At 35.7% G+C, this 24,328-nt stretch overlaps 2 protein-coding genes and 1 pseudogene across 3 annotated transcripts in view; 2 read left to right on the top strand and 1 right to left on the bottom strand.

Annotated features, from left to right (window-relative positions):
• The window catches only part of WDR70 (WD repeat domain 70), a 282,841-nt gene that overhangs the window by 56,428 nt on the left and 202,085 nt on the right, over window positions 1-24,328 (top strand). For both annotated transcript variants that reach the window (XM_057708918.1, XM_057708919.1), the window contains exon 7: window positions 7,149-7,282. In XM_057708918.1, coding sequence (XP_057564901.1) covers window positions 7,149-7,282 — 134 coding nt within the window. The remainder of the gene's footprint in view (window positions 1-7,148; window positions 7,283-24,328) is intronic.
• On the bottom strand, window positions 5,374-5,812 carry LOC130836609 (nucleotide triphosphate diphosphatase NUDT15-like; annotated as a pseudogene).
• Window positions 9,400-10,379, top strand: LOC130836608 (spliceosome-associated protein CWC15 homolog). Its single transcript, XM_057708920.1, has one exon. The coding sequence runs from the start codon at window positions 9,586-9,588 to the stop codon at window positions 10,276-10,278; it is 693 nt and encodes a 230-aa protein (XP_057564903.1). The 5' UTR covers window positions 9,400-9,585; the 3' UTR covers window positions 10,279-10,379.

Here is a 24,328-nt window from a genome sequence, read left to right as displayed (position 1 = left end):
ACTTTACATTTCTAGTAAACCTCCTTCCCCCCAGCCCATCTACCAGCTTGTGGAATTATTTAAAAGCAAATTCCAGACTTCATATGTTTTCATCTGTAAATATTTCAGTATGAATTTCTAAGAGATAAGGTTGGTTTGTCTCTCTCCTCCTTTCCCTCTCCTTTTTTTCTCCCTCTCTCATAATCAGAACATCTTTATTACGTCTAAAGTTTTTTCAATAATTATTTAATATCATCTAATATCCCATTATTCAAATTTCTTTAATTGTCCCATACATATTTTTACAGTTAGTTTGTTCAGATCTAAACAATATCTGACTTACTCTTAGGAGAATCATCATTGTTTATTTCTTATGTTTCTTAATCTATAGTAAGTTTTTCTATTCTCTTTTTTCCTCCTTGCCATTGAAGAAATATGTCTGTTTTGTCAATATACTTGAAACAAATACACTACCAGATATTTCTTCAGCAAAGATGGGTTTATTGGGGATTAGCACAGAAGTATAGATTGGGGTCTGCAACCATGGTGAGCCATGCTCAAGTTCCTGCGTGGCAAGGGAAGGAGAACCCTTTCATGGCGGGGGGGAAAGGAAGTTTGGAGGGCTAGAGTAAACAGCGTCCATGGCTTTTCATTGGCTGAGTGCTTGTCAGGAAAGAAGAGGAGTCTTTCTTCTTCCTATTGGGCTGTACTATCATTGCAGGGTTCCACTTTCTGGTCTCCCCACTCTTTTTAATTGAGGTTTCTGTTTGTTAATTTTTTGTATTTCTGCCTTTGATCAAGATCTTTCTCTGAAAGCATACTGATTAAAAGTCAGGTTGCCTAGGTTCAGCAGCCTTTTGTCCCTCAGCGTCAGGAAGGACCTTTCTTGGGTGTAGTGTCTCACATCGGAAGCGAATTGCATAGATTGGAAATTTATTATGATCACACTCAAGTAACAAGGAGGGGTAGGAGGGAGAACTTTCTGGTGCTTTTAATCTAAAGTCCATATGTTATCAGGATCATAGATATTGGAGACCATCTGAATTGTTATGTCATCATCATAAGTTTGGTGACAAACTTCCAACAGCACTGCCCTGGATATCTTGAGAAAGCTGTCTTATCTAAGATCATCTGCTTGAATTCTAGGAAGTCTTTACTTTCAGGTTACCAGGGGATGTGCAGGTCCAGTTAGGGTTTGGTGCTTTCTTTAGGTGTGTCACATGAATCCAAGAATCTATTCCTTGGAGTTTGGTGGCAAAAATATTGGTTAGTAGTGCCTGACAGAGGCCTCTCCAGGGAGGTTGAAGAGAGTTTTTCTGGAGGTGTCTTTTCCAGTAGATTAAAATCTCCAGGTTGTAAGGTGTGTTGTTTTAGGTCTGATGCTGATATTTTGTTGAGGATTTTTGTGTTTATATTCATAAGGGATATGGGTCAGTAGTTTTCTTATAATGGGTTTGGTTTTGGTATCAGTGTAATATTTACCTCACAGAATGCTGAAAGCATTTATTTCTCCTATGTTTTTCTAGAAGAGCTTATGAAGGATTGATTGATTATTCTTTAAGTGTTTGGTAGAATTTACCTTGGAGCCAAATAGGTATAGACTTTTCTTCGTGGGGAGATTCTTTGATTACTAATTTAAACCCTTATTAAAAATCTCTTCAAAGTTTTTTTTTTCTTTTTCATGAGTCAGTTTTGGTAATTTGTGTCTTTCTAAGAATTTGTACAGTTCATCTAAGTTTTCTAACTGGCATGCAGTTGGCATGCAGTTCATAGAATTCCCTTGTAATCCTTTTAACTTATGTTGTCCTCTCTTCCCTTCTTGATTTTAGTAATTCTTTTTCTTTCTTTCTTTCTTTCTTTCTTTCTTTCTTTCTTTCTTTCTTTCTTTCTTCCTTCCTTCCTTCCTTCCTTCCTTCCTTCCTTCCTTCCTTCCTTCCTTCCTTTCTTTTCTTTCCCAATCTAGCTAAAGGTTTCTCAATTTTGTCGAAATTTTAAAAGAACAATTTTCTGGTCCTGTTGATTTTTTTTTTATTTTAAAAATTTCTCTATTCTACTGAATTCTGCTTTAGTCTTTGTTATTTCCTGCCATTTGCATGCTTTGGGTTTTGTTTGCTCTTCTTTGGCAGTTTTTTTAGGTGGAAGCTTAAATTATTGATTTGAGATCTTTCTTCCTTTCTAATATAGATGTCACAACCATAAATTTCCCTCTAAAGCATTTCTATTTTTATATATTATTTGAATGAATCATTTACTTCTGATAACAGTAAAAATTGATGTTTTGGGGTCTCTCACAAAAGGACTGAAAAATTAATAAATGTGGCTTGTTCAGGCAGTGCTTTCAAAGTTTTGTGTTAAAAACATTGGAGGATCAATGATTTATAATAAATTGAAAGAGTCCCGGCTAAGACTTCCTATGTAAACAATGTTTGTATGGTTTTGAAACCACTTAAATTTAAAAAATATTTTAAGTATTTTGCCAAAGAATTTATAATTACAGAAAAAACTAAATATCAAAAATTTATATACTTAATGTGCTAGGGGATCAATTAAATTCATAAATTGAATTACCTTATTACAGTCTGAAGTCTGAGGCTTCTGAAAAGAAAGTGATGAAGTAAGTCAGAAAGAGAAAGACACATATTGTATGCTAACTCATATGTATGGAATCTAAAAATGGTACTGATGAACTCAGTGACAAGACAAGAACAAGGACGCAGATGCAGAGAATGGACTGGAGAACTCGAGGTTTGGGGGGTTGGGGAGTGAAGGGGAAGCTGAGACGAAGTGAGAGAGTAGCACAGACATATATATACTACCAACTGTAAGATAGATAGCCAGTGGGAAGTTGCTGTATAACAAAGGGAGTTCAACTTGATGATGGATGATGCCTTAGAGGACTGGGACGGGGAGGGTGGCACGGAGTCAAGGGAGGGAGGGAATCTGGGGATATGTGTATAAATACAGATGGTTGACCTTGGTGTACCTCAAAAACTGGTACAGGAGTGAAAAGCAATTTTATTCCAATAAAAAAAAGAAAAGAAAGTGTTAAAAATTCTCTGAACATAAAGGTCAAAGCTGAAAATCTTTGTACCCTCTCTCCAGTTGGAACAAGATAATTATTTTTATGTGATCTGATATTTCATGTAATAAACATTAAAACAGAAAGTTTAAAGTATTGTATTTATTGGTCAAAGAAATTCAGACTATCACCCAGAATAACTGGATATCAGTTTTTAGTCTTTTTATGTAAATTAAAATAATTGTTCTTACAACTCTATTGTAAACCATTGTTTTAGACCAACGTTTATATGAGTTCCTTTTTTATTTCAGTGATTAAAATGCACATGATAATTAACTAGATTTTCTGTGTTTGTCAAGTCTTTGGAACGTAGGTATTGAGAAGCAGTTTAGCAAAGCCTGTGGATGAACATGTATTCTCTTCTTGGGGGAGAGTGTTTTCTACCTGAGAGCTCTGTTTTCTGTGTTCTTCGTTACCTTTCATATGATTTTGGTGGATAATAAATGAAGTATACAGGCAGCTGCAGGGATCATGATACTTCAGATTGAAAACCTCATTTTGTCACTTTGCCCTTTCTTCTTTGCCATCTTTCTTCTGTCCTTAGGAAAAAAACGTCAACTTTGTAGTTTATCCTGTTCCTTTTTTTTAAATGAGTGGGAGGAATTCTCCTTTTATTTTTGTTTTTTAAAATTTATTTATTCATTTTTGGCTATGTTGGGTCTTTGTTGCTCTGCCCGGGCTTCCTCTAGTTGCCGCTAGCAGCAGGAGGGGCCGGGGGGAGGCTGCTCTTCATTGCAGTGCTCAGGCTTCTCATTGTGGTGGCTTCTCTTGTTGCAGAGCACCGGGTCTGGGCACTCTGGCTTCAGTACTTGTGGCATGTGGTTCAGTAGTTGTGGCTCCCAGGCTCTAGAGCACAGGCTTAGTTGCTTCTCAGCATGTGGGATCTGCCTGGACCAGGGATCGAACCCGTGTTCCCTGCATTGGCAGGCAGATTCTTAACCACTGAGCCACGAGGGAAGTCCCTATCCTGTTCTTTCTTTATAGTGGGCAATTTATCTTATATTTGTCAAACTGCATAGCTGTTTGTTTTATATGTGTTTATTTTACTTACAGTCCTCCTTCCTATTTTTTTTTTTTGACACCCTGACCAGGGATCCAACCCTGTGCCCCTTGCAGTGGGAGCAGAGAGTCTTAACCACTGGACCACCAGGGAAGTCCTGCTCCTTCCTTTTTTAAACTGATATTTACTAAGTGTCAAATTTCTGCCAGGCACTGTGCTGGGCACAGGCATGGTCTTTGTCCACGTGGAACTTACTCTTTTTTCCTTCTAATTTTTAGAATTTTTAATTAATTCATTTAAAAATAAAAAAAGTAATACATGTTAACATAAATAATTTTTATGAAAAATAACTTTTTCTAAAGCAAAAGGTAAAACCATTAATGAGGAAAGTGATATTGTTTTACGGTTTTGCAAATCTCTTTAATGTCTGGCTTAATAGAAGAGGGCTGGATTATCATACCTGCTCTTTTGCATTCAGTCTTTTAAAATATCACACATCATGTAGCCCCTGGAAAAAAGGCAAATGATGTCTTTTTTATATTATATTTTATATTTTATATTATAAAAACAGCTCTGACCTTGAGTATACTTGAAAGGGTTTTGTAGGCCCTCCAGATCACACTTTGAGAACCACTGCTATATTCTAATCTCCTCATTTCAGTTGTAAAGGCACTGGATCTGAGAGAGATTAATCGAGAAATCCAAATTACATGGGCTCTTCATGACAGGATTCAGAACCTAGAGGTTTGTCACACTTCTCTTGGTTTGAATTCTCAATCACAGACCTGGGAAATATACCCTAATGGCCTGTCCTGTTGCTCCTTAGCCATTGCCTCTGGCAAGGACTGTCACAATGTATTACTTCCCGCTTCTCCCATTTTTTTAAATAAAAGAGAAGAGGAAAATCAACAAACATGATAAATTCTGCCATAGGCTTACTGTGTTAGTATTTGAATTAGAATTTATATTTGAACTAAAATGCTAAGGCAAATTCTTTTGCACTCTATTCCATGTAAGCTACTGCTGACAAACTGCACAGTACATATCACAGAGAAATACAGAAAGCAGATTAACCATAGTTTCACCAATTATCACATATTCTGTGCCTGAATACAATGCAGTCACTTATCCTAGGAAAATTTTCACAAGCAAAGGCTGAAAGGGTGGAGGGTATAGTAAGAATTTGCAAATAAACTGTCATTCTTTTGGAACTTTTTAGATAAAATGGGAGTTTTTCTGGAGTTAGATATCTTCCGTTCCTCAGCCAGACCTAATTTTGTCTTTTTTTAGAAAATTAAAGAATCTTTTTGGCCACTTAGAGATCATGTCCTTTGTATCTTACCAAATGATCCAGGCAAGGGTCATAGCCTTGTTCCTTTAAACAACATAATGTCCAGAAAAGCTGGTCCAGCAGAGGAAACTCTTTCCAAGGAGTATACTTCCAACTTTCTTTTTTTTTAGGTTCTACATTTTTTTGGTTCTAAGTCATGAATCACATCCACTTTTTCTTTCATTAATAAAATGACGTAATGGCACTTTTTTTAGTTGAGGAACTGCTTCTCCCCAGGTTTCCTTTTGGGCACATTCTTCCCAGTTTACCCTGCAGTCCCAATGACCACCAGGAAGTTGGAAACTGCAGGTTCCAAACAACCGTGTCCTTTTCCCCAGGAGAACAGAGAGGGTACCTGTAGCTGGTCCATTCCTCCTACCCTGATTCAGGGCCTCTGCCCCTGTGGCTCCACACTGGTGGTCATAGGGTAGGAGTGGAATTTACACTCTTGAGGGGAGGGCAGGAATAGAATAGACAAGCCGCAAATGAATTTGCAATTTCAAATTGCATTGTAGGGAGATGAATACTGGTGGGGTTTGCCTTATCAGGAGGAGGGACACCTCTTTAATTTTAACAGGGGGGAAGCAGGATAGAGTGGGTGTGGAGGCAAGTAAGTTTGTAGTTGGTGGTAGCAAGTCACTTCTTAGACTTTAAAAACTACTGTTTCTTTAGTTTTTTTTTTTAATTGTTTTAAGTTTTAAGACACTGTTCAGGCATACAAATGATTGTCCTCATTTGTATGCCTTCTTTAACCCATTTAGGGTACATATCTAATTTAGACATACAACAAGTATATTTGTATGTAATTGCATTATATTCTGAAATCAGTATTCACAGGTAGTAATTGAAATGAGTATAAATTATTTTGTCAGTATCTGGTTTTGATTTCAGAAATTCTGTTACATTTAATTAACATTTTAAGCCTATTTGGAGAATTGATTTATATAATCTTTCTTTTTATAAAACTCTGATCCTTTTACTGTCTCATATGTATGATAATCACATTTAATATTCCTAATGCAGTTCTTTCCTTCTGAGAGGGCATTAGATGCATGGACTAACTGCTTTGACAAGAATGTTAAATGTAGCTCAAGAACAGTGAGTTACACATTGGATATTTGTATGTGAATTGGACCTTGAAAAGTTCACAGGGAAAGCAAATATTTTATGGAAGCAGTATAAGTGATATTATAATGTGGTTAGTTACTTACACAATCAACTTTAAAAATAATTGTTTAAGGTGATTATACTGAGTCATTTAGCCATATGCACAAGATGTTAATTTCTACTTTGCCCTATTTTGTTAAATAGATTTATGGTTCCTATTGGCATGAGTCATTTTGGTAATTTTAGGTTCATGTGTTCTTCATTTAGTGGTAGTCAAACAATCTTAAAAGGCTTCCTCAGAACTGTTATTGAAAAAAGCTGAATTGTTTGTAAGATTTCTACTTATATATTAAAGCAACTTAGTTTATCATGACAGCTATTCTGAGTACATGGTAGATAAGTTGGGATGAAGCTAGTGATTAGATTAAATTAAAATATTTTCTTGTATTTTGGAGAAATAATGCTCATAATATCAAAGTCAAATAATATAGGAGGTGCTGTCCATTTTCACTTTTAGAAGTAACAGTAGTTGGTGATCTATATTTCCAATGCCTGTAAGGTAGGAGGTAGGGTTAGAGAAAGGAAATGGGGGTTATAATAGACAATAAGTAGCTTTCCTCCAATTTCTTTCTTTTTTTTTTTTTTTAAACCAGGTTTCTGCTTTGGGTCTGGATCCCTCAGGTGCCCGTTTGGTGACTGGAGGCTATGACTATGATGTTAAGTTTTGGGATTTTGCTGGAATGGATGCTTCTTTTAAGGCATTTCGATCCCTTCAGCCCTGTGAATGGTTTGTATTATGCAACTTAATACCTTCATGTTTGAAGACAGTGTCTCTTGTCATCTGAGTTCCATTTCTGATGATTTTTGCCAAAATACGTTTATGTGACTATATACTACCTTCATTATTAAGATGAAAGCAAAGTCTGCCTTTTATGCTTTGTTTCCCTTTAGTAAATTCCCTTTTGTTTCATTAATTTATGTTTTAAAGACATTTTCTCTTTTTTTTTTTTAATTTTTATTTAGAAATTGTTACCTTGCCTAGTTTATTTGAAAACACTTCATTAAATACTGTGTAATATTATGTATGTGTGTACAACATATGTTAAGCCAATACCCAAGTGCTAGTTGGTGCTGCACTGTGCAAGTATGGTCAGCTAGCATTGTGTCATAGAGGGCTTTACATGTTGCTACCTTAAGCCACCCTCTTATTTCTGTTTTTGACCATCTTTGGTCTTTTAGCATATTGGGTATCAGAAACGGATTTTATTGGTGAAGCTATCTGGTTAACTTGCATAATGTATGTTGGAAATGAGCTTTCAATAATGAGATTTAAAAATATTCAAGATATGTGGATTAGCTGAAATTACTCAGACCCAGTTTCCTACCCTTGCACGAATGGGTATAAATCTAGTATTGCTTTCAACCTGAACTCTTAGGGGTGATGTCGTTTTGCTTAATCTCCACTTGTAAACGCTAGATTCCATCAATATATGGAGAAAGTTCCTGTCTCTGGACTGTTGAGCATTTGATTCCAATGAACCTTTTGTGAAAGTGATGGTTGGAGCATCTAAATGAGATGCTGGGATCTTTTTCAAGTCTGCAGAATAGGTTGTGTGAATTATTTGTGCTTACTTGCTAATAAGTATTTACATAATAAATGTCTATATGTGGATCAGAATTGAGTGTGAGACCTCAAATTTCTCTGGCAGTTATCCTTATCTAGCAAAATAACCTTGTTGACTCAAGTGGCTCTGGCCAGTGTTCTACAGATCATATTGATTTGTAAATTTTCAAGTCATAACTCAAGCTATCTAGTAGTAAAGATTTGAGAATCCCCTAAATAGATCATAGCAGATATATGATCAATTGGAAAGGAAAAAACAACAACAACAACCGAGTATCTCCAGTGATGGCTGTGTTTAAAATAGCTCTCATGATTTAAAATAGTGACATTTATCTTGAGTTATTATGATGACCTTTTAAAAATGTACTGAAAATATGTTGTTTATATCCCCTTTTCCCACATGATAGTCTCTTGCTTGACACAGGGATTGTGCTCTCCTTCCACCTTTACAACTATGAGATGACCTGTTCAGGACTACCCAGTGCTTTATTAATGATCAGCTATGAATGGAATACATGTCTCATGAGTCTCAAGCTAGTGCTCTGTTATTTACTAAACTCTGTCTTTTGCTACATTGTTGTAATTGAAAATACAGAAAAAAACCAAGAATAAGCTTATATTCTCTTCTGTAATTAAATTGCTTCATCCTGTATGTAATTGTGAGCTAGCAAAGGTTAGAAGGGAAGAAATAGAATTTTTGACAATTCATATACAATTAATATAAACTCTAATATTGCAAACATTTTAGGAATGTTACTCCTTTAAATCATGAGAATTATTTGCCATCACTTGCCCCTAATCTGCAAGTAATGTGACTCTGCTTTTTATGATTTTTTTTGACTGAGTGTGTATTTTCTGTCTACTTACATATTCATCTGTAATTCACTTTTTACTGTAAAAAAATTCAGACAGAAAAGTAGAGGGATTAGTATGATAGCCAAATGCCCTTTACCTAGATTTAACAGTTATATATATTTTTCTTTATTTGCTTCATCTCATTTTTGTAATTATTAAATTATTTAAAAGTAAAGACACTGTATATAACAACACAGAAACAGACTCACAGACAGAAGAATAAACCAGTGGTTACCAATGGGGAGAGGGAAGGGGGGAGGGACAAGATAAGGGTATGGGATTAAGGAGATAGACTACTATGTATAAAATACATAGGCAACAAAGGCAGATTGTACAGCACAAGGAAATATAGCCATTACTTTGTAGTAACTTTAAGTGGAGTATAAGCTATAAAAATATTGAATTGCTCTGTTGTACACCTGAAACTAATGTATTATAAATCAACTATACTTTAATATAAAAAAAGCAATGCTTCCGGGTCTTCGGGTTTGGCCCTGGGCGCAGAGGTTTCTGGGAGCCAAGAGTTATAATGGCGTCTGTATGATTTCCGGAGGCAGCTGCATCGGAGCTCGGCTGAAGTGAGCGGCAGCAAAAAAACAGACTCATAAAAGATGACAACAGTAGCTAGGCCAACTTTTGAACCTGCAAGAGGCGGGAGAGGAAAAGGAGAAGGTGATTTGAACCAACTCTCAAAGCAATATTCAAGCAGAGACCTACCCTCTCACACAAAGATAAAATGTAAACAGACCACTCAGGATGTCCCTGAAGAGGTTCGGAACCGTGACTTCAGGAGAGAGTTGGAAGAGCGAGCGAGAGCTGCTGCAAGAGCAAAAAACAGAGATCGGCCAACCCGAGAACATACAACCTCCTCTTCAGTGTCAAAGAAGCCTCGGTTGGACCAGATTCCCACTGCCAACCTCGATGCAGACGACCCTCTAACAGATGAGGAAGAGGAAGATGAAGGTTTTGAAGAGCAGAGTGATGATGATGATACTGCTCCTCTTCTTGCAGAGCTGGAAAAAATTAAAAAAGAAAGAGCTGAAGAGCAGGCCAGGAAGGAACAAGAGCAAAAGGCTGAAGAAGAAAGGATTCGTATGGAAAACATTCTGAGTGGAAACTCTCTCCTTAATCTCACTGGCCCATCCCAGCCTCAGGCCAACTTCAATAAAAGAAGGTGGGATGACGATGTTGTTTTCAAGAACTGTGCAAGAGGTGTAGATGATCAGAAGAAAGACAAAAGATTTGTAAATGATGTGCTGCGATCTGAATTTCACAAAAAGTTCATGGAGGAATATATTAAATAGTACAGTTTTATGTGCTTAATTAAAGGCTGTAAAATGTAAAAAAAAAAATACAGACACACCTTTCACTTTGAAATACTTCAATATGTTATCTTTAAAAAAGACACTCTAGTTCTGTTGTTACTTTTAACAAAATTCTTTAGAATTCCTTAATATTTCTAATAAACATCCTGTATTTAAATTTCCCCATTTGCCCTCAAAATGTGTTTTAATGCTGGTTTGTCAGACATGGATCCAATCAAGTAATACATATCTCATCTGTTTTGTTCCTGCCTTACATATCTTTTAATCTATACTGACCCCTCCTTACAGTTTTCTTTCCCATAACTTTGTTAAACAGACAGGTCTAGTTTTCCTCTGTGAGATTCTTCCTTCTTGATTTTCTAATTGCTTCCTTATAGTATCATTTAAGTTGTTTCTTTATCTCCAGTATGTCCTATAGATGATCCAAAGGCTTGATTATAACCCATATTGTTTCACGTCAGAAAGCGTGCATTGTCTGGTTGTTGTCACTGTTAGTGACTAGCAGTTAAGAACTTTGTGGGAAAATACTTTGGTACCATGTAAATATCCAGATTCTGTTTATCCTTTCACTTAGTAAGTTTAGCATCCATTGATTATTCATACCTCAGTCATTAATTTCATTGAGGGCTGCAAGATAGTGACCTTCTAATTCTATTGTTTCATCTACTTTTACTTGCTGGCTTTCTTCTAAAAGAAGTACTTTTGCTCATTAACTGATGTTATTTGGTTCCCCTGAAATACAGTTCCTACTGGAGAGTCAGGATAAATGCTTAGTTATTTCCTTTTATTACTCATTTTTAGCTTACGGGTTGGTGTTGATAAATGAGTTGTTGATGTTACTGGTGGTGATTTTTTTGCTTTTTCTTTTATGATTTATGAATTTATGAATTTAAAATTTTCATGTGTTTGGTCAATTGCAGTCATTATTCTTTTTGATGTTTAAATTGTCCCAGATTTGGCCAGTGGGAATCCGTGATAGCTATGTAGTTTTGACATGACCTCATTAGTCTTTAAAAGCTTACTTATTTTCTGGTCCAACATGATATAGGCTTCCCTTTCCAAGTCCCAGAGTGAGAGTTTCTCCACAGCCATCTGTTTTGTTAGTGGGAATGGTATTCAGAGACCAAATCTGGATGCTTCACATGTTCATTGATATTAGGGTATCATTACTTTCTTGTTTTTATTGGAGTGTAGTTACTTTACAATGTTGTGTTGTGAGAGCTGAATGCAGTATCATCCCCTCAGGTGTTTTGTTCTCAATATGTGCTTGCCTGCTCCAGGAGAACAGTATTTGGTAGAAAATGCAATCGTATGTAATCCAACTAATGGACATTGTTACCATGTCTATATTTTGCTTTAAAATAGTTTCTGCTATATAACGAAGTGAATCAGCTATATGTATACATATATCCCCTCCCTCCTAGTTCTCCTTCCCACCTCCCCTCCCCATCCCACTCATCTAGATCATCACAGCACCAAGCTGAGCTCCTTGTGCTATACAGCAGGTTCCCACTAGCTATCTGTTTTACACATCATAGTGTATTTATGTCAATCCTAATCTTCTAATTCGTCCCACCCTCCCCTTCCCCCTCTGTGTTCACATATCTGTTCTCTATGTCTGTGTCTATATTCCTGCCCCGCAAATAGGTTCCTTTGTACCATTCTAGATTCCACATATATGTGTTAAAAAATGGGTGGAAGACCTAAATAGACATTTCTCCAAAGAAAACATACAGATGGCCAAGAGGCACATGAAAAGATGATCAGCATCACTAATTATTAGAGAAATGCAAGTCAAAGCCACAATGAGGTATCACCTCACCGTTTAGAATGGCCATCATCAAAAATCTACAAACAGTAAATGCTGGAGAGGGGATGGAGAAAAAGGAGCTCTCCTAAACTGTTGGTGGGAATGTAAGTTGATACAGCCACTATGGAAAACAGTATGGACGTTCATTAAAAAAACTAAAAATAGAACTACCATATGAACCAGCAATCCCACCACTGGGCATATATCCTGTGAAAACCATAATTCAAAAAGTTATATGTACCCCAGTGTTCATTGCAGCGCTATTTACAGTAGCCAGGTCATGGAAACAACTAAATGTCCATCGACGGATGAATGGATAAAGAAGGTATGGTACACGTGCACAATGGAATATTACTCAGCCATAAAAAGGAATGAAATTGAGTCATTTACAGAGATGTGGCTGGGCCTAGAGTCTGTCATACAGAGAGAAGTAAGTCAGAAAGAGAAAAAAAAAGGTATATTAACTCATATATGGGGTATCATAACGACCTTATCAGTGGAAAGAGGTGGAAAATATAGATGTGTGTGTGTGTGCTTAAGTGACAAGATCATATCGATATTTCCATTTCAAAATTTTAGTAAACTTTTAATTTCAGAATATTTTTTAATTTACCGAAAAGCTGTACAAGATAGTCCAGAGTTCAGGTATACCCCTAACCCAGTGTCTCCTGTTGTTGACATCTTACATTACCTTGTCATGTTACATTTGTGACAATTAAGCCACTGTTGGTACTTTACCATTAACTAAACTCCAAACTTTATTAGGATTTCACTTTTTTAAAACTTAATATCCCTTCCAAGATATTACATTAGTCTTCATGTATATTTAGTCTCCTCTGGTTTATGGTAGTTTCTCAGTCTTTCTTTGTTTTTCATGACCTTGGCAGTTTTGAGGTGTACTGGTCAGGTATTTTGTAGAATATCTCTTGATTTACTTCTTTATGGTGTTTTTCTTGTGGTTAGACAGAGGCTATGGGTTTGGGGACTGAATATCACAGAGGTGAAGTACCCTTCTTATCACATATCAGGGGTACATGCTACTATGTTTTTAAGGTTTCTCCACTATAAAATTGCTTTTTCCTCCCCTTTGCATGTGCCATTCTTTGGAAGCAAGTCAACAAATGCTGCTCACACTGGGATGAGTGGAAAAATTAAGCTCCACCTCCTGGAGGGGGTGGTAATTACATAAACTACTTGGAATTCTTCTGTAAGAGAGAATGGTTGTTTGTTTATTCTTTCATTTCTACCAGTATTGAATACTAGCTGTTTATCTATACCTTGAATTACAAGTCAGTACTGTGTTATTTATTTTATTGCTCAGGTTGTGTCAGCTGTGGCCATTATGAGCTTTTTCAGTTTGGCTCTTGTGTTCCTTTCTTTGACCTGCCTTTTTGTTTGTATTTCCTTACTTTTTGGCATTGTGAAATATTCCAGACTCATATTTTCTCTACCCCTGTCCTAGAATTAGTCATATTTCTTTGGAGAATGGCATCAGAAAACAGGATCTAGGTTCTTCCTGTGCTTATTACCCCTTGGGTGTCAGTGCTTCCAGGCCTTCTCAACAGGAAGTTTATGCCTGTGTACTGACCTATGTATGCGCTATAAATGTGTAATTGTTTCTGTATCCTTTTGCATTTATATTAAGCTAGACATGAGTTCATGCTGCTGCCTCTGACTCTAATCCAGTACACATCGATTCTTTCTAGCCTTCCTTCTTCTTCCTCCTTGGAAACGTCCACTTTCCTCCAGTGAGAAACCTCACTCCTACTACCCGTTCACTTATGTATTTGTTTAACGCCAGTATACGTGTAAAATAGTTTCAAAATTGTTAATCTGTACCACTGTTCCAATTTAAATTTAATATTACAGAATGTTTACTTAATGTCTTTAATTTTTATACTCAAATTCAAAGGTAGAATGTATTTTTGAGAAAGACTTACTGGTCAAGACCAGGAGTTGGCAAAAATATTCTGTAAAGGGTCAGATAGTGTTTTAGGCCTTACAGGCCACAAATGATCTTTGTTAAATTTATTTGTGTGTGTGGTATGTCTATATTATATAATAATAAATTTACATTAAATTTTTAAATAAAGAAAAAATGCAGTACAGGTATTTACTTTTTTTCTTTTTCTTTTTTGCTTTCAATTTCATTATCTTTATTTTATTAGCTCGTTGTTGCAGTTTTTGATTCTGACATCCAACATAATGATCAGATCCTTGTTTTTTGCTAATTGCAAGTTTGATAAATGTGCAATAAGTTCTCATTCAATTGATAACTTGCTAAATATGGTAAGACTCAGACTTTGGTATGCCATTAGAAACCCTGCTTTATTTTGACACTGATCTTTTAAACAACTTTTTAGATTAAGTTGGTCACTCATATGAGAATCCGTGCATACCAGTTACTCAGCTAAATTCTTCCGTAACTTTTTTATCACCCATCTACATTATCCCTGTATCATCTGCCAAGAAAACTTGAGGGAATTTGTTAACGGTCTTAAAAGCACAGTATGCCGTTTTCAGACCATCTCCTTACCTGTAACAGCAGATGTCAGAATTTGGCTGAGATCCAAGAGGCAGCGTTATGATGAGTAAGTGGTTGTCAAAGAGGTATTCACACATGAAAGACCCCCATAGCCATTCAGGAGGGGAGGCAGAAGGTCTAAGTTTAGGGGTGAGATTGAGGTAAGGTGTTCTGGATTTGGGGCACCTCTGATGAATTTCTCCAAAGGATTCTGATGCTGTAATATGCTTAGCCTCATTCTCACTCTCCTGGGACACCTTGAAAAGACTAATGTTAAGTGTTTTCTTGATCTACCAGTATAAAAGTCAAATTTTAAAAAATGCTTTTCTTTTGTTGTTGTTCAACTTCTTTTTGATGCATCTTTCGTTTTTGGTGTTTTGAAGTCTGTTTAGTCATTTGTTTTGGACTTTTTGTTGTGGATCTCTCTAGTTTCTAAAGTCATCCTTTGGCATTTAGTGAAAATCAGTACCACATTTTCTCTAATCCAATCCGCTAGTCACCTTTTACTGTCTTTATGTTTCCTCATAGATTCTTAATAATTACATATATAGATTTAAGAATTAAAATCCTTGGGATCACAAACTCTTAGGTTGTATCCTCTATGCAAAAACAAAACAAAACAAATGTCGGTGAAGTAAAACTTTTCATTAAATATTGAGAATTTTTGGATCACTTAGGTAGCCCAAAATAAGAGTTTATCTTCAACCCAGTTAAAAATGACTAGATACTCTCTGTTCTCTTCTTTTTAAAACATTTTAATTAATCAAGTACTACATGTTATATTTTCATACAGAAATTAAAACATTTCAGATAAAACTAAAGTTCTTTATCATCTTCAGTTTAGTCTCTTTCCCAGGTTTTATCACTGTTTTCATTATGGTGTATATTCGTTGAGGTGTTTCCATGCAGTTATCAACAAATACCAAATGTATCTATCAAAAAACAGTATATTCTGTATTTTCATAAATGGTATCAGATGGTTGTTATTCCATAATTTTTTCCCACTCACACTATTACTTGGAGATTTTTAATATCACTACATGTATACTACTATGTTCTTTCTAAGTGCTTCTTCACATACTATGTATAATTTACCATAGTGAAGTTGCTTTAAAACTTTAATAAGCATCAGAACCGTCTGAAGGGCTTGTTAAAATATTAAATGCTATACCTTACCTTTAGAGTTTCCAATTCTTTAGGTCGGGTTTGGCCAAGATTTTGCATCTCTAAGTTCCCACATGCTACTGGTTTACCTGATTTGAGGACATACTTTGGAAACCACTACACTCCCCCCTTGATGGACTTTAGGTTTGTGGCCACTTTTTCACTATTCTAAATAAATGACGAAATGATTGCCTCTATACCTCATTAGGCATATGTGTAAATTGAGTGTTTCTCAGGAACAGATAGCAAGAAATGAAGTGCCTTTTGTGCACATTAAAAAATGTTGACATTGTCAAATAACCCTCTTTTGATTATCCGTTTTGTGAAATGTTACATGGGTTTATCCCTGAGAGACAAGGAGGCAACACAACTATGTGCTTTGCTATCTGTGCACAAACTGAGTAACACGTGCACAGTGACCAGTCAGTGACAGACTTTGGAAGAAGTGGTGTGATTGGTCATTGATCAGGATGCACATCTGCTATTTATGTAGTGGTTTTTGGACTGAAGTGCTAGTAGCAAAGTTTGTACTTTATGTAGTTACAGTTAATATATTATAGAAACTGAAATTTGAATCATGTTTTGGGGACTAGTATTATATAATCCTAAACCATGGCAACTGAAATTCATGCATGTTAGAACCATGCAAAGCAAAGATTGGCTGTATTCAATATGAAAAAATAGAAAAGAAACTCAGTGCAGCATATAGAATGAATTTTTTGTATTGTTGAAAATAAATTATATCCGTCTATTCTGATCTGCTAACAGATCAACAAGTTAATGATTACTTTGGAAGCTTATAAGCCTGGTCTTGCTTTAAGTTCTGGGATGATTTAGTCAAAGTGTTTTTTAGTCAGATGTAACAATTTCATACATAGTAAGTATTGATTTAAGTGATTGTGTATTTACGTTCACTTTTTTTTTAAAGTAGAGTTCTTTTTATTTATTTATTTATTTATTTATTGGCTACATTGCATCTTCGTTGCTGCATTCGGGCTGTCCCTAGTTGCGGCAAGCAGGGGCTACTCTTCGTTGTGGTGTGCGGGCTTCTCATTGCAGTGGCTTTTATTGTTGCAGAGTACAAGCCCTAGAGTGCACGGGCTTCAGTAGTTGTGGCACGTGGGCTCAATAGTTGTGGCTCGTGGGCTCTAGAGCACAGGCTCAATAGCTGTGGTGCCTGGGCTTAGTTGCTCCGTGGCATGTGGGATCTTCCTGGACCAGGGCTTGAACCCGTCCGTGTTCCCTGCATTGGTGGGCGGATTTTTAACCACTGTGCTACCAGAGAAATCCCTACATTCATTTTTGAGAAAATTTTTTGCAGTTTTAATTAGTATATGATAATGGTTTTCAACAGTTTGTTCATTTATGTCAGACGTTCAACTTTTTCAAGTGGACAAATGCTACTATTTTTCATCAGGTGTTTCTTGCTTTAAAATTGCTATTCTTATTTGACTTATAAATGTTAAAATAAATTTCCACTTCGGAAATCCACCAAAGATTCATAACTGAAGACACAGTTGTATTTGGTCATGCATTATAGAGACAGTCTTCCCAAAGCGTTTTGTGAGTGGGCACTTCTTAGAACTGCTCAACTGTATGAACATTTAGTGTGAAGCCAGACAGCCCAGCATACTTCAGTAACTTCTGAGACTTTGCACATTACAGGCTTCTCAAACTGGGGCTTATGGGTATATTCTTAGAGGCTCATGAATTCTTTTCATTAATTTAAAAATTTTGTTTTTTTTCATTTTGGTAATCATTTGGCACAACCCTAATGCCTGCATTTGTTTACCTCTGTGTTTAAAATCACCTGGGCTCAAATGCTGCTTCCACTTTCAGTTGCCATGGCTTCATGAGAAAGGACCAGAGACACCCTTCATATATAAATCATGAAAGCCAAGTGAAAGCTTGTTTTGTCGTAAAGTGTTGTATGAACAAAGTTTTCATAGTAGTTACAATAGAGACAGTTGGTGGAAAATTGAATCATTGCCGTAACACAGTGAAATAGGCATGTGCTGGTGCAGGCAACAAGCGTTCATTACGTTGTTCATCGTTTGGCAGATTAAAGGACAGTGGCAGAAGGATATAATCAGTTTGTCTCACAATAGATTGTTTCCTTCTTTATGATATTGTTTCAGCAAACATCTTAAAATTAATTTGAATTTCATTGGTTCTTTGGCTTTGATATTTACTTTACAAAATCACTTTATTGAGGTTTAATTTATATACCGTAAAATTCACGCATTTTAAGGATGCAACTCAGTAGTTTTTGGTAAATTTACAAGGTTGTGCAACCATCACCACAATCGAATTGTCATCACCTTAAAAACAAACATTATTCCAATTTGTGGTCATTTTCCATTTCCACCTCCAGCTTTAGGCAGCCACTAATCTACTTTATAGGTGTGCTTTTTCTAGACCGTTCATATAAATGGAATCATACAATATGCGGTCTCTTGTGTCTGGCCTCTTTCCCTTAGCATAATGTTTTTGAGGTTCACCCATGTTGTAGCACACATCAGGACTTTTGTTCCTTTTTATGGTTCACTAGTACTCTGTTATATAGTGTTGGCCAGAAAGTTCATTCGGGTTTTCCATGTTTTGGAAAAACCTGAATGAACTTTTTGGCCAACCTGATATATATATATCATATATATATAGCCTATTTTGTCCGTTCACCTTTTGGTGGACATTTGGATTGTTTCCACTTTTTCGCTGTTATGAATAATGCTACTATGAACATTTGTGTACAAGTCTTTGAATGGACATATGTTTCCATCTCTTTTAACCTAAATTGGGAATTGCTAGGTCATGTAGTAAATTTATGTTTACATATTAATAACTTGAAAACTGCTTTCTAAAGTGGCTGTACCATTTTACATTCCCACCAGCAATATATAAGGGTTCCAGTTTCTCTACATTCTCACCAACATTTGTTATTGTCTTTTCGATGATAATCATTCTCATGGGTTTGATCAGTATTTACTTTTAAATTCATTGAGAATCTATACTTTTGTAAGAGTTGATAGTAAAAGGAGCCTAGTTTTGTTTCATACTTAGTCAAATAATAATATAATAAAATTATCATCACGAAGTGATCTCTAAAATCCTTTCCCATCAAAAGGAAGTTATGATTACTAAAATTAAATGTAGTACCTAAGGCATTGAGAAAGGGTTCAGTTCTGGAACAGTCTTCGAAATATATTGAGTTGGACTTCCCTGGTGGCGCAGTGGTTAAGAATCTGCCTGCCAACGCAGGGGACACAGGTGCCATCCCTGGTCTGGGAAGATCCCACATGCTGAGGAGCAACTAAGCCTGTGCGCCACAACTACTAAGCCTGCGCTCTAGAGCCCATGAGCCACAGCTACTGAGCCCACGAGCTACAACTACTGAAGCCCATGCTGCACAACAAGAGAAGCCACCACAGTGAGAAGCCCGCACATGGCAACAAAGAGCATCCCCGGCTCGCCGCAGCTAGAGATGTAACTAGAGAAGGCCCACGTGCCGCAATGAAGACCCAACACAGCCAATAAATAAATAAAGTTATTAAAAATATATATATATATATTGAGTTAAAAAGGATAGTTTGAAATAGTATATAGTTTTTTTAAAAAGCTTGGAAGAAAATAATATAGACTATTAAATATTCTTGGAAAGGTACACAAGAAACCAGTAACACTAGTTGTCTATAGGGAAAAGAACTGACTATCCAGGAGACCAGTGTGGAAGGAATATGTATTGTTGTTTACCCTTTTCTGTCTTTTGAGTTTTAGATACCAGGTGTATATGTTACATTTTTTTTTTTTTTTGCTGAAGAACAAAGATGTGTTCTGTTTACTAATAGTAGTAGTAATAATGGGTGTCATTATCATAGCTAACATTTATTGAGCCTGGCTGAGTTCTTTACATCTGTTAATTCTCCTAAGTGCCCTGTGTCATAGATACATTTATTATCTCCCTTTTATAGTGTGGAAATGGAGGCTTAGAGAGATTAATTAATTAGCCCAAGGTCATATAGTAAGTGATAGAACAGAGATTTGAATGCAGGCATTCTAATTGTAGAGTTTGTGCCATTACTCACTATGTTGTGCACAGGCATAGATGAGTTAAAACCATTTGGAGTAAGTGCCATCAGAAACAGTCAAGGGTGTGGTGTGTGTGTTTGCTTAAGTTCATTTATCTGGAAGCCTTACTTAACACGTTATTTACTGTCTTCGTCAGATAATTGAAGTAATACTATTTTAGCTTTTAGGTAAAGTTTTAAAATTAGTTTATAGTTGATATTTATGCAGCATGATATTTAACATAATTGTGTGATAGATTAGTGGGGTTTTTTTAAGGCATTTATGCTTTCTTTTGTTTTTCATGTTATCAGTTCTGAAAAAAGAAACCGAAGATGGATAAAGGTTCCTCTTGTAAAACTGGATTCATGATTTCTGTATGAGTTGATGTGTAAAGAAGCAGAGTTATATAAATTTCAGTAATCATATCATTGTAACTGTCCCATTTCTCCAGGCTAATAGCTCATTAATTGAATTCAAGTTAATGGCAAAATATTTTTGATTGAACTTTTTATAATTATTAGTGAATTGGTATACTAGCTTTCTGAGTTTCCATAGTAATATTATTTTCTCAACTGCTACATTTTTCAACTTTTAGGCTAAGTAACCGTAAGGCCAAATATGACTTTTTTCCCGTAGATATCACTGATCAGTGGCATCATTAATTAGGCTCTACTAGAGAAGCAAAGTAGACTATCACATCCATCTAGCTACTTCAGTTTTGCATAACAAGCTTTTATTTGTTTGCACCTAATCTTGAATATCATCAATAGGAAAGAAAAAGTTAGAAGGTACCTTCATTTGTAAAGTTAGTAGGTTAATTAAATCACAAGTCATTCTCGGTATGTTAGAATAGTCCTGTGGATGACAGAACTTTCTTGTGGTTTACTACTTAGAAAGGAGGTGGTTGACATGGTTTGTACAGAAGTCAGTGTGGGATCAAGTGCATCACCAGAGAGCTTTAATATAAGGTGAAAGGTGTGTGGGAAGGCACAGGTAATGTTCTTTGATGTATATACTATGTACCTGAATGTATTTTCTCCTTTGATACTTTCATTGTAAAACTACATGAGCTTAAGAATTTTTTTTGCTTAATTTCCTGGGTTTCTGTTACCCTCTATAACTGTCATCAAGTTACATAATTTGTGTATTTTATCTCATTAACTAAAAACCACTGACCTCTTGGGCTGTGTCTCAGCTCACATGTCAGCTCTTCAAATAGACCTTTCCTAACAATCCTGTTAAAAGTAGCTCATCTTCCCACCTCTCTACTGCCACCCACTCTATGCATTGTTCTGTGTGGGTTTTTTTTATAGCACTTATCAGAAATGATGATCTGTTTTTTATATTTGTTTACTTGTATTCGAACACCTGGAATAGTGCCTGGAATAAAGTAGCAATTTATTATTCATTAAATAAGTAGTAAATAATGGAATCTTTTCATACTTTTCTCCGAAAATTTCTTGTTGTATGGGATAAAAAACCATTTCTACCAAGATGTACCTATTTTCTTCAAAAAGAAAGGAAGTATAAAGATTTATTTTCCTGGAAAATTGAAAAATTTCGGCTTAGACCACATCAATTCAGGATAAATAAGGAAAAGGTAGTTTTTGAAATTTCTGGCTCTACATCGTGATGCATTGGGCTTCAGGTCTCAGGTTGATATGTTTAGCTCTTTAAAAAACAAAAAACAGTGCATATAATCTCATGGTAACTGATTAATGAGTTTTTTTGCATCTTAAGATTTCCATTCATTTTATGTTAAAATTAATTGCCACTGAGCTGTGATTTCTGCTTTTGAAATGGCATTTGTAGTCCTTGGCATATAGCTGTTAGTTTCTTCTTTTGATTAAATAGTCCCAAAGTTCAAAGAAAAAAAAAAAAACACCCACCTTTACCCAACATTTTACCTTCCTGAGTGAATCCTAGATTCAGAAATTTAAAAGTTTCTGTGACCAGAAATCAGAATGGGTGAGTCATTTCTCCAGCCATTGGGCCTGATACACCATCTTCTCTGCTTAATTAAGCTGAACTTATGTCATAACTGTCAGTTATGGTGTAGATAGAAGGAAATTTTGTTACTTTTCCAGACTTCCATTGAAGTATTTCTCCCTCTCTTTCTTTTCCATAGCAGACTGATTTATATAAAATTCAGTTCTACAACTATTAGTCTAGGGTCAATGTGAATGATTGGTAAGAACATGGATTCTGTGTCATATAAGTCTGAATTTGAATTCTGCTTTGACTGCTTCATTTTCTGTGTGACTGGGCAACTTATTTAATCACTTTGACCCTTGGTTTCTTTCCCTGCAAAATAGAATAAATAATGCCCTTTCGTTGGGTTGTGATAACGATTAATGAATAATGTTTGCAAAATGTGTGGCACAGTGCTTGGCGCTTACTAAAGCACTCCAAATATTAACTTTTATTATCTTAGTATTGTTTAAAATGAAGGAATTTCAGTACACAGACTCACAAGTTGTTATCTTTTAGGTATCACTTCCTATTACTAAGATTTTGTTAGTATCATAAGATTGGATTATACCTCTAAAAATTCAGACTACTGTTTAAGCTGTTATCTTTCCTGATTTCCTTTTTAGGAGTACTAGCTATCCAGACCTATTATTTCTTCTCCATTTCCCTTTTCTACTTTCTGACCCAGTTTTCTTTTATTTTTTTTTTTCTTTTCTTTTGGTACAACCTGTGAGTATCTCTTAAATCAATCCACTTTACTAATTTCTTACTGTTTTATTTCAGTTCTTTACTGCTTTTAATGAACTTTTTAAAAGTCACATTTATTCAGTATAGTTTGCATACACCAGAATTCCTCCTTTTTAAGTGTACAGTTCTGTAAGTTTTGAGAAATGCATAGTCATATTACCACCACACCACCACCACAGTCAAGTTATAGAACATTTTTGTTACGCCAGAGAGTTCCTTCTAGTCACTTTGCATTCATTCCTTTCTCCTGACCCCCAGACAGCTACTGATCTGATTTCGTCATTGCCTCTATCAATAGTACTTCCCCCTTTTTATTGTTGTGTAGTATTCCCTTATATGAATATACAACAGGCAGCTCTTCTGTTCACCAATTGATAGTCATTTGGGCTGCTTCCAGTTTCTAGGTATTATGAATCAAGCTGCTATAAATATTTCCATACAGGTCTTTTTGTAGATAGATATTTTAATTTCCTAGGGTAAATACCTAAGAGAGACTTGCTGGGCTGTGTGGTATGTGTATGTTAACTTTATAAGAAATTGCCAAACTTTTCCAAAGTGCTATACCATTTTGCTTTCTTAGGAGCAACATATAAGGGTTCTAGTTACTTCATGCTTACCCACACTTGGTATTATCAATATTTTGAAATTTAGCCATTCCTTTCCCTGTGTGATGATATATAGTTGGGTTTTAATTTAAAATTTCCTGATGGTTAGTGATGTTGAGCATCCTTTTATGTTCTTATTTACATTATGTCTTCTTTGGGGAAGTGTCCAAATCATCTGTCCATTTTAATAATTGAGTTGCTTTTCTTGGATTGGTAGATAAAGTTGTTTATAAGATATGTTTATCACAAATATTTCTTCTCAGACTGTGTCTTGCTTTTCATTTTCATGATAGTGTCTTTTGAAGAGTAGCTTTAATGTGCTTTTAAATATCGTTGTCTATCCTTGCCTACTTTCTGCTTATGTTAGTATAAAGCCATATTTTCTTGAAACTTTTTTAGATAGAAAGATTTCCACAAGTATTTAGTAAATGAAAAATAGTTTTTGAAAAAATCTGATTTTTGCAGCATATAACTTACATATTTCTGTCTTTCAATTACTAGGGAAAGTTTAAGAGGTTACATTTTGAGAATGGATATAAATTATGTAGGGGTAATGAAGAACTTCCACTTTCTATGATATGATGAGACAGCGTGAATTGCTTTTGTAGTTAAAAAGATATACTTTAGAAAACAAAAAATAACATAGGCAAAATTAAAAGACAAGTTATAAGCTCATAAAAAGTTGAAATACATATTGAAAGCAATGTTTTTTTTTAAGCTCTTTATTGGAATATAATTGCTTTACACTCTTGTACCAGTTTTTGAGTTACACCAAAGTGAATCAGCTGTATTTATACATATATCCCCTTCCTCCCACGACTCCCTCCCCCCCTCCCTGTCCTGGCCCGCTAATGCATCACCCATCATTGAGTTGATCTCCCTTTGTTATACAGCAACTTCCCACTAGCTGTCTGTTTTACATTTGGTAGTGTATCTATGTCTATGCTACTCTCTCACTTCGTCCCAGCTTCCTCTTCGCACCCACCCTCCTCAACCCCATGTCCTCAAGTCCATTCTCTGCATCTGCATCTGTATTCTTGCCCTGTCACTGGGTTCATCAGTACCATTTTTTTAGATTCCGTGTATATGAGTTAGCATATGGTATTTGTTTTTCTCTTTCTGGCTTACTTTGCTCTGTATGAG

This window comes from Hippopotamus amphibius, chromosome 15 (genome assembly GCF_030028045.1).
Source record: "Hippopotamus amphibius kiboko isolate mHipAmp2 chromosome 15, mHipAmp2.hap2, whole genome shotgun sequence".
In the NCBI taxonomy this organism is placed as follows: domain Eukaryota; kingdom Metazoa; phylum Chordata; class Mammalia; order Artiodactyla; family Hippopotamidae; genus Hippopotamus; species Hippopotamus amphibius.
The sequence above is the reverse complement of the archived record's forward strand: the minus strand, read 5'-3'. Positions and strand labels throughout refer to the sequence as shown.

Coding starts and splice junctions, on each gene's coding strand:
- LOC130836608 (XM_057708920.1), top strand. CDS start 9,586: ATGACAACAGTAGCTAGGCCAACTTTTGAACCTGCAAGAGGCGGGAGA.